Source organism: Plasmopara halstedii (assembly GCF_900000015.1).
Source record: "Plasmopara halstedii genome assembly, contig: Scaffold_322, whole genome shotgun sequence".
In the NCBI taxonomy this organism is placed as follows: domain Eukaryota; phylum Oomycota; class Peronosporomycetes; order Peronosporales; family Peronosporaceae; genus Plasmopara; species Plasmopara halstedii.
In genome coordinates, this window is record NW_020187243.1 from 547,592 (window position 1) to 560,113 (window position 12,522).

General features: G+C 43.7%; 5 protein-coding genes across 5 annotated transcripts; 3 read left to right on the plus strand and 2 right to left on the minus strand.

Annotated features, from left to right (window-relative positions):
* Positions 1-2,291: 2,291 nt before the first annotated feature.
* On the minus strand, positions 2,292-3,759 carry PHALS_08245 (Protein involved in establishing cohesion between sister chromatids during DNA replication; the record flags this gene model as incomplete). The annotated part of the gene is made up of 4 exons (XM_024723562.1): positions 2,292-2,639; positions 2,720-2,750; positions 2,882-3,201; positions 3,274-3,759. The coding sequence occupies 4 exons, from the start codon at positions 3,757-3,759 to the stop codon at positions 2,292-2,294; spliced, it is 1,185 nt and encodes a 394-aa protein (XP_024574526.1).
* A 193-nt stretch (positions 3,760-3,952) lies between these two features.
* On the plus strand, positions 3,953-5,398 carry PHALS_08246 (adenosylhomocysteinase; the record flags this gene model as incomplete). Its single annotated transcript, XM_024723563.1, has 1 exon — positions 3,953-5,398. The coding sequence occupies one exon, from the start codon at positions 3,953-3,955 to the stop codon at positions 5,396-5,398; it is 1,446 nt and encodes a 481-aa protein (XP_024574527.1).
* A 1,330-nt stretch (positions 5,399-6,728) lies between these two features.
* Positions 6,729-7,679, plus strand: PHALS_08247 (acyl-desaturase; the record flags this gene model as incomplete). The annotated part of the gene is made up of 1 exon (XM_024723564.1): positions 6,729-7,679. The coding sequence occupies one exon, from the start codon at positions 6,729-6,731 to the stop codon at positions 7,677-7,679; it is 951 nt and encodes a 316-aa protein (XP_024574528.1).
* Positions 7,680-7,831: 152 nt separating this feature from the next.
* Positions 7,832-9,148, plus strand: PHALS_08248 (LisH dimerisation motif; the record flags this gene model as incomplete). Its single annotated transcript, XM_024723565.1, has 1 exon — positions 7,832-9,148. One exon carries the CDS (start codon positions 7,832-7,834, stop codon positions 9,146-9,148), a length of 1,317 nt encoding a protein of 438 aa, XP_024574529.1.
* Positions 9,149-9,292: 144 nt separating this feature from the next.
* PHALS_08249 (ubiquitin-40s ribosomal protein s27a) lies at positions 9,293-11,436 on the minus strand (the record flags this gene model as incomplete). The annotated part of the gene is made up of 3 exons (XM_024723566.1): positions 9,293-9,766; positions 10,210-10,251; positions 11,371-11,436. The coding sequence occupies 3 exons, from the start codon at positions 11,434-11,436 to the stop codon at positions 9,293-9,295; spliced, it is 582 nt and encodes a 193-aa protein (XP_024574530.1).
* Positions 11,437-12,522: the final 1,086 nt, after the last annotated feature.

A 12,522-nucleotide genomic window follows, 5' to 3' on the forward strand; every position in this document is an offset into this window, starting at 1 on the left:
CGGGATCACGGCGTGCTGCGTATTGTGCCACAAGCGTGACAGCACCATCGTTTGCGCAACTAGAAGTCGATGACGAAGAGTTCGTGCACGTCGGTACCACATCTTGATGCCATCAGAGTGCGCAAGCTAAGTACGCATTAAGACAAATGCACATCCATAACCAGGGATGTATTATCGACTACTCGCAAGCACTTTCTGGCTAAAACTTGCTGTTGAGCAAAAAAACGTTCGAATTCGCACTACTGCTGACACAGTGGCAAAAGTATTGAGTCTGTACTTAGTCAGGCAGATTCGCAAGGTTCAGGCAAGTGAGCGCCAATTAGAAGCGTTGATCCAAGAGCTTGACGATTGTGTTGCCGACTGGAGCATGGCTGAATGGAATGCCCAAGTCTCGTTACGACCGAGCACATGGACGCCAGGTAGCTGAGGGCAGATTACCTTCCTATTAAGCGCCAATAGCATCGACTTGGACAAGTTTAGCTTCGCGCCGGAACCTAGACAGTATGCATTGAAGACGTCGAGTTGCACTTGCAAGTTCGGAATTGAGCTAGCAAGGAGCGTCGAGTTGTCTGCAAAGAAGACCCCAGTCGCCGTGTGGTCTGCGTTTAGACACACACCATACTTCTCATGCGTCCGCAGCATATTACCGAGTGGCTCGATCGTCAAGACAAAGAGAAGCGCAGACAACGGATCGCCTTGCTTCACGCCTCTCGTTGGGTGTAACGCTGGCCGGACGTTGTTGTTGATCAGCAAGTGTGCTTGCGACTTTGTGTATAATAGCTTAATCCAGCGTATGAAGCCGGATCCAAAGCCCATGAGCTCGAGCAAACGGAACATGTATTTTCAGTTGACGCGGTCAAACGCTTTTTGGAAATCCGTTCTTCTGAAAAAGCGAAAGCGAGTTGTGGGGTAGCCGGCAAATTGAGAAGTATTGCCTCAACCTCGTAGCCGGTAAATTGAGAAGTATTGCCTCAACCTCAGGCTAATTAATCTTCCGTTTACAATCCAAAACTGATTTTTATTTATGTTTATCTGCGGCAAAGCCGCCCAATTCTAAATGTATAGATTTTTCTAAATGTATATAGTAAAATCTAAATACATGCATATTTACTGGCTACCTAGCCACATACCGTCTTCTTGTTTGGGTGCAGTTAAACCATGCCCATCTCGTGTGACACACACACCAGTTACCAGGGTACGTGTAGACCCGTTACAAACATGACATAGTCGAATTTCTGTGTGAAAGAAGCCAGTAGATGGTGAAAAGAGAGGCAGGATAATTAGTCGCTGGGGTCGCAAATGGCGTAAGCAGTAGCGGCATGTTGCGGTATTCAGCCGAAAGCTCAATTGGAGATGCTTATGTGATTGATATTTCGGCCCGTTGCTTTTGAGATAATGAGATCGCCTCGCGAGGTATTACATCAAATCACATTTGTGCAAATGAAATTGTTTAAGGCTTACAGAAATGTCTCTTCTCTGCAAGCGACTATTATTTCTTCGAGACACATTGGGGTTTTCGTGCTCTTGACGGAAGTATTTCAACACTGCAGTCCTTTGCCGGGACTTTCTTAACTCTGTTTCAAACACTTCTACCGTTAAATCTAATTTCTTGGCCTTGATTGGCATAGTAATGAGAATCGGAGTCATGATATAAAATCTTCTTAGAAGGCATGCGGCTGGCTATGCAGTTTGACCTGCTTCAACAGTTGAAGTAAAGTAATTAACGAAGCATAACTACTTGGATAAATCGAATTAGAATACCGAAATATACCAAATTAGCGAAAAAAGATATGTATTTTTCGTATCAATTTGAAAAAGTAACGAGAAATACAAATATAATGAAGAGAAGGGTATTTAATCATTGGCAAATAAGCAGATAGATCAATTCTTTTTCGGCTAGTAGTCAAAGCGATAGCTCCGAGTAGAATAGACAACGAGTGGATCAACGTGATTAAGTTGACAATTAGATAGATCCAGCTGCCTTTGCTACTCTGCCTCTAGAAAAAGATGTATAAACGTTTTTGATGACTGTCAGTATTGAGTACGTTTTTAGCATTTTGAGTTTCCCTACATAATAAACAATACAACCAATGCGCGCTCCATTCTTTCTTTGTAAAGCAATATTCAGCACATATTCTACATTAATGAGACTTTGCAGATTTCTACTTTTATCAACAAAACAGTGGGGTAACCCGTATGTTACCCCAAAATATGCACAAAAAGGTACTTTTTTCTTACAATACAATGTATGGAAGAATCCAAGTAATTCTCTCATCACTAGACTCTTATCGTTATCTAACTTCCACCTTGTCTTCCTCCATTGCGTCTATAAGTTGTCGCAACTCCGCCCACAATAATTCGTGTGCTTTGTCTTCCACAGCTCCGTCGAGCTTAGCACTGCGTTCCACGTTGTCTCTTGCAAACCACACTTGAATAATGTGTGTGTCCCCCTCAGGCAAGGGCATCGCGTGCTTGTCTTCAAGCCAAATAGGGGGTCCTTTAGCTACTAGGCGACGTAGCTCTGCTTTACAGTCTGCTTCCTGAACTTTCTTCATGTACGTGTGAAACTGCGTGGTCAGCAGCTGCTCCACAACGTCCGCACAAAACAGCGCTGAATGCCACAAACCACTAGGTGACGTCTGGTATTCACAGTAATTATCACCGATCTCAGTAATATCATCCATCGTCGCCATGCACTCCAACCCCTCCGCAGGCTTACCGTGGGTAATCGACATGACGAAAACTTTCTTCTAAAATATTAAGAGTGAATTTGTATCGTATATTTAGAAGCTGTTTAAACCTAATTTTTGGTATCGGGTTATGTTACGTACAGCCACGGTTACCCTCTTAGTATACAAGCACGTCACACGACTCCATGTACTTTTGTGCAAACTGCAGCCCGTTTCGTGTCGGCTGTGCAAAAGCAACTAAATTCTTAGAAACATGCATGCCATAGACTGACTTTTCGCGAGCAACGTCGACCATTCGACTTGCAATGCTTTGTCTGCGGAACAAAGGATGCACCCAAAGCTGACAAACGCCTACAACTGCTGGCTTTAATATAGTTGACGCAGTCAATGCGCTATCATCTGCCAAAGCAATCGCTTTTTCTTTCGATATATCCGGTTTTGAAGCGCTTTTTTCCAGCAGATAGGCTTTCGTGATGCGCGACACATTGATACATCCAACGACTTGATGGTCCTGAACATATACGAAGTGCTTGCGCTGTAAGAACGTCTTTTCTTCAACAAAACCCAACGCATCGTCAAGCACCTTTTTGATCTCTAGTAGTTTTCGTACGTGAGACATCGGGTCGTCATTTCTGATTTCAAGAATTCGTCCTAAAGTGCCAGGAAATGTTTTTAGAACTCTTTCTGTTTTCCACTTGAAAAATGCGATGCCTCGAGTCATACGTTTACAAAACTTTTCATGTTCCCTCTCATCTTCCTCTTCTCCAGCAGTGTATAGCAGCCCGCACTTTTTACAATTGACATGTTTGCCAAAGTCGCGTTGTCCCACATCGATGTATGATTGCGTTAAAGAGTGATTTATGCTCGGAGAAGTTTGCTTTTTCACACTAGATACAGCTTTTGACTCGGGTGTAATTGTGGACCTGGCGACTTTGCTACGAGTAACAGGTGAAAGCCATGACGATATAGTAGAAATTTTTGGCTTTTTGCCATCTTCTTTTAACTCGTTGAGACTCTTGCTGCTACGTTTACGTCCAGCGGTGGAGCCGCTGACCTTCCCACGCTGCATGAAGATGTCAAATATTCACACAACCTGTAGAGTTACAAAACCTACTATCAATAATGTAACCTCATATTAAATTATAGAACCATTTTATAAATCTTAAAGATTGAAGTCATAGTAATTTAACGGGTGGTCTAGCTCACTTTAGAATCCGCGCTCGAGACCCCAAGCATTCACTCTCTGTTTTTACGTATTTACAATGGCATCGCTTGGTGATTACCGTGTTGCAGACATTTCGCTTGCGGACTTTGGTCGCAAGGAGATTGAGATCGCAGAGATTGAGATGCCTGGTCTCATGCAAAGCCGCTCCGAGTTCGGTCCGATGCAGCCTTTGAAAAATGCTCGTGTTGCTGGATCGCTACATATGACAATCCAGACAGCCGTGTTGATTGAAACACTTAAAGCTTTGGGCGGCGACATTCGGTGGTGCTCATGCAACATTTTTTCCACGCAAGATCACGCTGCTGCTGCCATCGCACGTGATGGCTCTGCTGCAGTATTTGCGTGGAAGGGTGAGACTCTTGAGGAATACTGGGAGTGCACACTTAATGCCATCACTTGGCCTTCGGATGACGGAAAAGGCGACGGTCCCGATCTCATTGTGGACGATGGTGGTGACATGACGTTGTTGATCCACGAGGGGTTCAAGGCAGAGAAAGCTTTCGCTGAAAACGGCACCGTTCCGAATCCGGACTCTACGGACAATGCTGAAATGAAGTGCGTCCTGTCGATTATTGCACGTACATTAAAGACCAACCCGAAGAAATGGACGCAAATAGCCCAGCGTTGTAAGGGTGTTTCAGAAGAGACGACGACAGGTGTTCACCGTTTGTATCAGATGGAAAAAAATGACACGCTTTTATTCCCTGCTATTAATGTCAATGATTCGGTAACCAAATCGAAATTCGACAACCTATATGGATGCCGCCACTCGCTACCAGATGGTATAATGCGTGCCACGGACGTCATGTTAGCTGGAAAACGTGTGGTGATCTGCGGCTTTGGTGACGTTGGCAAAGGTTCTGCGCAGGCTATGAAGGCGGCCGGCTCTGTTGTGTACGTGACTGAAGTGGATCCAATTTGTGCATTGCAAGCTTGCATGGAAGGATTCCAGGTGGTGCGTCTTGAGACTGTCGTTGCTCAGGCTGATATTTTTATCACCACGACCGGCAACAAGGATATTATCATGGCGAAAGACATGCAAAAAATGAAAAACAACGCCATTGTGGGCAACATAGGCCACTTTGACAACGAAATTGACATGGCAGGAGTGATAAAAATTGCTAAGCGCCAGAATATCAAACCTCAGGTGGACCGCTTCGTCTTTGAAGACGGCCACGCTGTCATTATCTTGGCTGAGGGCCGTCTGCTCAACCTTGGCTGTGCTACAGGCCATCCATCCTTCGTCATGTCGAACTCGTTCACGAACCAGACATTGGCTCAGATTGAATTGTGGAAGGAGCGTGATACAGGCAAGTATAAAACAGGTAAAGTATACGTTTTGCCCAAAGAGCTGGACGAGAAGGTTGCTCGCTTGCATTTGGACAACTTGGGCGCTCAATTGACGGTTTTGTCGGACGAGCAGGCCGAATACATTGGTGTCAAACCCACCGGTCCTTTCAAGTCGGAGACATACCGCTATTAAGTGGATGGCTTCGTTGGACTTGGTCGCAGATTCCTGCCATGTTTTGAGGCAGTTTGGACTGCAAAAAGATAATGCTCTTGATATGAGCTCTTTCCGGTGTGCTGATTGAGGGTCTTCCTGTTGCTTTCTCCACCACACTGCAAGGTTTGCCCACTTAATATCGATACTGTAAGGGCTTTAGAAATAATATCAAGTATCGAAGTTTTGTAAGGTGTTCTCGTTCTCACAGAATATGAATCACGAGTTTAGCAGCTCTGTAAATACCTGATACCTACTAAAAAAAAGTAATATACTACAATAGAAAAATAATGTCTCTACTCACATAATGAAAGGTAACGCTGAGTCAATTTAGACTTCTCTACGGCTGAATAAGTCCTGGACAGCTTCCAATATGCACAAACTCACGTATGGATGACACAACCTAAAATCTAAGCCAGGTCTTGCTGTATAATGACTTTAAGTTTCATCTTTATTGATTCTTAAATCGAAAGCATGAATTTTTAAAGCCATTAAAACGAGCAAAAATTTGGTATCCGTCATATAAATTTGATCCCCGTGATATTATCTAAGCGCTCACTCTCTCCTTCACACTTTCTCTATTACTCAATATGAGTTTCGTGATTTTGACGATGTTTCGGCGTCCAAACCTTCCATCCTCCACACATTAAATGTGTACGTTATCTGATTGGATATTAGCAAGTTCGATTTTCTGATTGCGCGGTATTTTGTATGACTGGCGTATCACAAAATTTGTGATACGCCAGTCATACAAAATACCGCGCAATCAAAATTTGTGATACGCCAGTCATACAAAATACCGCGCAATCAGAAAATCGAACTTGCTAATATCCAATCAGATAACGTACAATAATATAAGATTAAAGAGACACAAAATAACGACCAACCAGCTCATGATGGGCGCGTACTTATCTTAAATCATAGCGCTATATCACCGAGCAGACCGCATCTTTCTCTATCAGTGGCCAGTAGATGTATCCTTCTTCCGTTATCGTCGCCTGTCTACTTCAATTCGAGTCATAGCTCCAATTTATTCTCCTGACATCATCGACTTTTGTTTCGAAACGTCACGTATTACAAATTAAAACTATTGCCATACAATTTTTAAGTCAAAATCTCGGCGAAGTCGATGACATCAACAGGACTTTGCCAAAGTACGTCAGTCATTGCGCATAAAAAATGCTCACCAATGCATGTCATCCCGGCTTTCGGCTTCTTTGCTACGCATCTATTCGCCATTCTACAACTTTTACTCACCTTGGCACATTCACTCTCCGCCAAATAGCGGCATTACTTTTCATCGTCAATCATGATGTCGCTCACGCAATTCAAAAAGGAAGCGAATTGGTTCATGCTTTACTATCTGTCGGTCGTACATATTGGTGCTTTCGAAGGCCTTCGTCGTCTCTTCATGTGTAAATGGGAAACGTACCCACTTTTTGTCATCATTTATTACTTTACGGGACTTGGCATTACGATGGGCGCCCACCGTTTGTGGGCACACCGCAGTTACAAAGCGCATGGTCTCTTGCGTTTCTTTCTCATGCTCTGCAATTGTCTGGCAAATCAAGGTACGATCTTTCATTGGTGTCGAGACCATCGTGTACACCACAAATACTCGGACACAAGAGCTGACCCGCATGATTCGGGTCGAGGATTCTTTTTTTCCCATATGGGTTGGTTGTTGGTCAAGAAAGACCCACAAGTTCTCGAAGCTGGTACTAAACTCAATTATGACGATCTGTGGGCTGATTGGACTGTCGTGATGCAAGAGAAACTCAATCCATGGGGTCAATTGTTCATGTGTTTTGTTTTCCCTACGATAGTCGGTGTCCAACTCGTTGGTGAAGACTGGAAAAACGCATTATTTATCCTCGGATTTCTACGCTATGTGACTGTATTACATGCGACATGGCTCGTGAATAGCGCCGCTCATTTCTATGGCTACCAAATTTACGATAACATTCCACCACGTGAAAATTGGTTTGTATCACTCTGGGCCATGGGCGAGGGCTGGCACAATTGGCACCACAAGTTTCCGTACGACTACGCAACGAGTGAGTTTGGTGTCACATCGCAATTTAATCCAACAAAGCTCACTATCGACTTGCTTGCTACATTGGGTCTTGTGACTGACCGCAAGCGCGCTACTGAGATCTGGTTAAAGATAAAAGGTTCGAAGGGTCAAAGCGCGAAAGTTCAGGACCCAAAAGGTGACAATCCGATATCAGCCTTCTCTCAACTTAAGGCCAAAGCTAATTAAAGCACTAAGACTAATGAGTTCAAGTGCTTGTTCAGCTTACTTAATTGATACCATAATCAACTCCTATGCTTCATTTCTCGTAATCTATTTATCAATTTGTGTCTTCCTTTGCCCGAATAATCACTTGTTATAGCTAAGTTTAGGACTGCGTAATGGTGACGGGTTTAGAAAACGATCAGCGTGCTATTGAACATGGAAAGAAGATTCCGTTCGTAACCGGAGAAACTTTGGTTGATAAAGTCAAGACTTTTGTGTTACAACTGATGCAAGAGTTTTTAGCTCAACACAAATTTGTGGAAACTTTGGCAGCACTACAAGCTGAACTTGATCGAAAAGGAATTACAATCTCTGACGACCAGCTATGGGAGGATATGTGCAATAGTTGTCGTGGAGCATTGACAAAACGAGGATCAAGTACATTAGAGAAACTAATTGCCTTTTGTGGCTCGACAAATGTAAGAACAACGGAGTCGAAACCTTCGGTCACGCTCTCTCTCGCTTCGCATCCCACTAGCAAATCAAACTTTCAACAAACTTCTCTTTCATTAAATCGTGCTTATAATCAAATGCTTTCGCCAGTAGTTCGACCAAGTCAACGACACAAACATGAAATTTTACCACGTACATCTCAAGGATTTCGACGTCGTTTTGAACCAAAGTCACTAGACTCTGAGATCAAAGGTATCTCCATTCCTGAGTCCAATGAAGGTAATATTGCTACAATTTCTGGGGTCATTGAAATTAAACAACACCTTACGCATCGAAGAAAGCATCAACACAAGAAATCGCATACCTGTGATCATGACAGCAAGTGTAAGGTACAAGCTAATAGCTTACCAACTAGTACTTTCATGACTATGACATTTAATGAGCGGATGAAACGCGATGTATCTTGTGGAAGAATCGTAGCGCGAGACCTTCGTCACCTTCGTAATGAACAACGTAAGTGTGAATTGATTCGTCGCGATATTGAGACGCAACAAGCTGCACTTTTACGACATGATTCTTACACAAATGAAGTCGCTCGTGCACAGTATGGTTCGGTTCATCGACTAGACTGTGCTTTGTGCTCATTTTTATTTCTACCTGTGAATCTGCCGTACATCGTATCATTTAAGTGCATCATGGATTTACATGCATGTTGGGGCTATCAATCTCGTGAGCGAGAAGTTGCAGCTCGATATCGACCTCCTTTATGTTATGATGCAGTTCGGGTGTGCCGAATGTGTGGCCCAATTCTCTTTAGTCACACAACTGCTTCACCACTTGCTTATGACGACCGGGTGAAGGCATTGATGGGTCTAAACAAAGTCGATATCAAGACGAAAACTCCCGAATTAACACTTTGTTCGGATCCTTATGCTTTACCACCACTAGATGGAAACGATGTGATTGAAGATGATCTTTACATAGGTGGAGAAGAAGAGTTTGATGTTTATCAAGGCAGCTATGGCATACTAGAAAACTAAAATGAATGAAGTATCTACAACTATCGGAGTTCTTAATGATATTCAGATACATAAAAGGAGGAATGAATGGAAACCAGTGCATTACATTCACAATTTAACTTTCCCAAGTTCAAAGATGTTCATGAGATCAATAATTGCTTTTTCTTAAGCGCTGTCCTCGCCCTGGAACTGGTATGTCACGTGGCATTTGCCACAGTAGTGACGGTCAAAGTGAGTGGCCATAAAGACACCAGCACCACACTGAGGTGCAGGGCATTCTTTCTTCAAGCGTTGTATCTTGCCATTGTCGTCCACCTTGTAACATTTAAGCACAGCAAGTTTCACTTTACGGTGCTTGTGTTTAATCTTCTTGGGTTTCGTGTATTGTTTTTTTTTACGCTTCTTGCCACCACCACGCAGACGCAATACAAGATGAAGCGTCGACTCTTTCTGAATGTTATAGTCCGCAAGAGTACGTCCATCTTCGAGCTGCTTGCCAGCAAAAATCAGACGCTGCTGGTCAGGTGGAATACCTTCCTTGTCCTGAATTTTCTGCTTGACATTGTCAATGCTGTCCGACGGCTCCACGTCCAGCGTGATGGTCTTGCCTGTAAGGGTCTTGACGAAAATCTGCATTTTCTATCATTTGAAAAATGGCGTTAGACCTTTAAGATCACAAATACCTTACCACGTCAGTCTTTTAGCCACTAGGCAAAAGAAAAAGATGAATGTCTTGATCCAGCATTGGGTCCGATTGGAAGCTGTCAATACTTCCTTTTCTTGCCCAAGTAGCTTCGGACAGACGTGGCAAGCAAACATCCATACATATACCTACGGATCAGGCAACAGCAAATGGCTAGTGATAAAACCTTTTGCTGGTACCCGATCCGATCCTCGATACACGCGGGACGCCGATCGCTTTTTGCAAGCGACGGTTGCTCATATAAATGACACGTTCACGGAAGCTACGGAGCAGAAGCAACGCGTCGCTTGGGACGAAAGTGTTAGCGTCCAGTGTGATAGGCATCGAGAATCAGGATCCGTAGGATTGAGTCATGGTGGCAAAAGGCCATGCAACATACCGTCAGGTGGTTTCCAAAATCCAGACTAACCTTACTTTGGAGCTACTCGGTGTTGATGCAGCTAGCAACCACCCGATTTAGCTGAAACTGATATTGTTACCGGTATCAACAACTGTCAAATACGTTGATTGGTCACAAATGGGCTCAATGCTATTATATACCGACGGCGATGGAAGAATTCGTACTTATGTGTAAAGCACCTTCGCAAAAATGCACGAATATATAATCACACGGCTGTAAACCAGTTATTTGTGTCCTGAGCCGAGATCCATGTGATCACCAATAATGACCTCACATCTTACTTCCTTAATTCCTCTTGACCACGAAAAAGAATCATTTTCATCGGCATAGCATCCAACTCGGGGCAACTCGCAGTATCAAAAAGTTTATGGAAAAGCCCCACTCAGAGTAAAAGCTGGAAAACGAAATTTTCATCTGGACTTCGCGTTCGAATTACTGTCATCACAAATTAGCGAAACATCGACTAATTACTGTCTGTGAGAAAAGAAAACCTCATTGTATCGCGAGCAGTTGCACCAAAAGAATAGAGCAGAACGGCTGTGACATATGGCGCGGTATACCTACCATACATCACTTCCCCCTTAACATGGGCGTCCTTTCTAGCCTCGCTTCCTCCACAACAAGGGGTGATATCTCAAATGAACTTTACTTTCAGTTGACTTGACGATTGGAGTACATTAAGCAACTGGAATTTGTGTATGCATATCAGACTACCATCGTATGAGCTACAGCCTACCGAGGAATGCGCGTCGCAACCTCGGCTTATACGATCTGGACTAAGATCAACACTGCAGCCAGGCTAAGACTAAGAATTCAGGACGACTGTCAGCGGTTCCCTTCACAGAAATCCGCCAGTAAGTGGACCGACGTCTGTGCCCAAGAATCAGAAGCTCCGGCACAAAGATACTCTTTCTCCTTCGGAAAGTGGATTCAATTGGTAGATCCAACTAGAATTTATCCTCGGTACCACGGGGTGTCATGTACCTTGCGCAGAGGAAGCTTTGCCCCGAAGAATTTGTGCCAGCAGTGCAAAGCACCCAGAGCGGGAATGAGACTTCGTGCTCTTACTTATATGTATATAATTCGGTTTATTTGATCCAATACTTAATGTACATATTTTCACTTGTTCATACCAACTACCTGTACTACATGAACAGCACAAGCGTTGCGCGGGTCACTTTTTTGAAAAAGCCCCATCGTCATCATTATATACCAAAAACGCTGGTAAATCTGAGGTATTTACAATCGCAAAGAGAGTAATGCAATTACACAACAATATATTATGTACAATTGCACAAATGCATGATGTGTGCGGACGCAATAATATACCCAGTTATACCCTCTATACGATTTAAGCCACACTAAAGATCACAAGTAATTTGTCATTTAAAGACATTTCGCCGCTCATCAAGCACTCACTGCGCTAGGGGTTTCACTCAACTCTTTGCCCCCACAGTTCCACTGCAACCATCGGGGCTCTCTCTTTTACGTATTTTGTAAAGCGTGGCGAGCTTCCGAGAAAAATGCACTTCATCCGATAGGAATGGTCGTGGCGACCCTCCGAGTCTTCTCTTCTATCTTCACCCTCACAGAGAGACATACGACAAAATTTTGGCCTTATCTACGCTTCACCCTTCTTTGCAAAAATTATGCACCGCGAGCCGGTTCCTTACTGCGAAAATTGCCGCGACACTTTGCCATGAAGCTCACGGCAATGTCCAACTCGCCACAAAATAATCGGTTCGTATCTGGCTCAGGGAGCCTACTCTGTAAGAGCAACTTTCTCAGCAACTTTGCTGACTCGATGTCATCGTGATTATGAATCTGGTTGATCTGATGTTTCGTGCTGTACCGTGGCGAAACCCTCACATGCCTACGCGTGTGGGCCTTCCGCATAAATAGAAGGCAAAAGATTGCTTAGAATCTGCCCCGCAAATGCTTTCTAGGTTACCGCTTACTCTTGGAGCAACAGATATCTCCTCAAGTTACCCTTCATGAGGACTGTATCTGTATTATCGAATGCTGGCGTATGTTCTGAAGCGTATTGTGCTCACTTTGCTCACCGGGTGAAAAATACATGTCGTCTCACCTGTCCAACAGCTTAACAAGCTGGTTTCTGTGGTGGGGCACGAACTGTACGATGGTACACGTACACTTTACACCTCTGAGCAGTTTTACAAGTAACATATCGCGCTTTTGGGCATTTGTTGTCAAATTGACTCGGTTCCTGACCACTCAGTTTTGCGTCACATATTATATGCCTAATCAAATAAAAGGTGCGACGTCATAGAA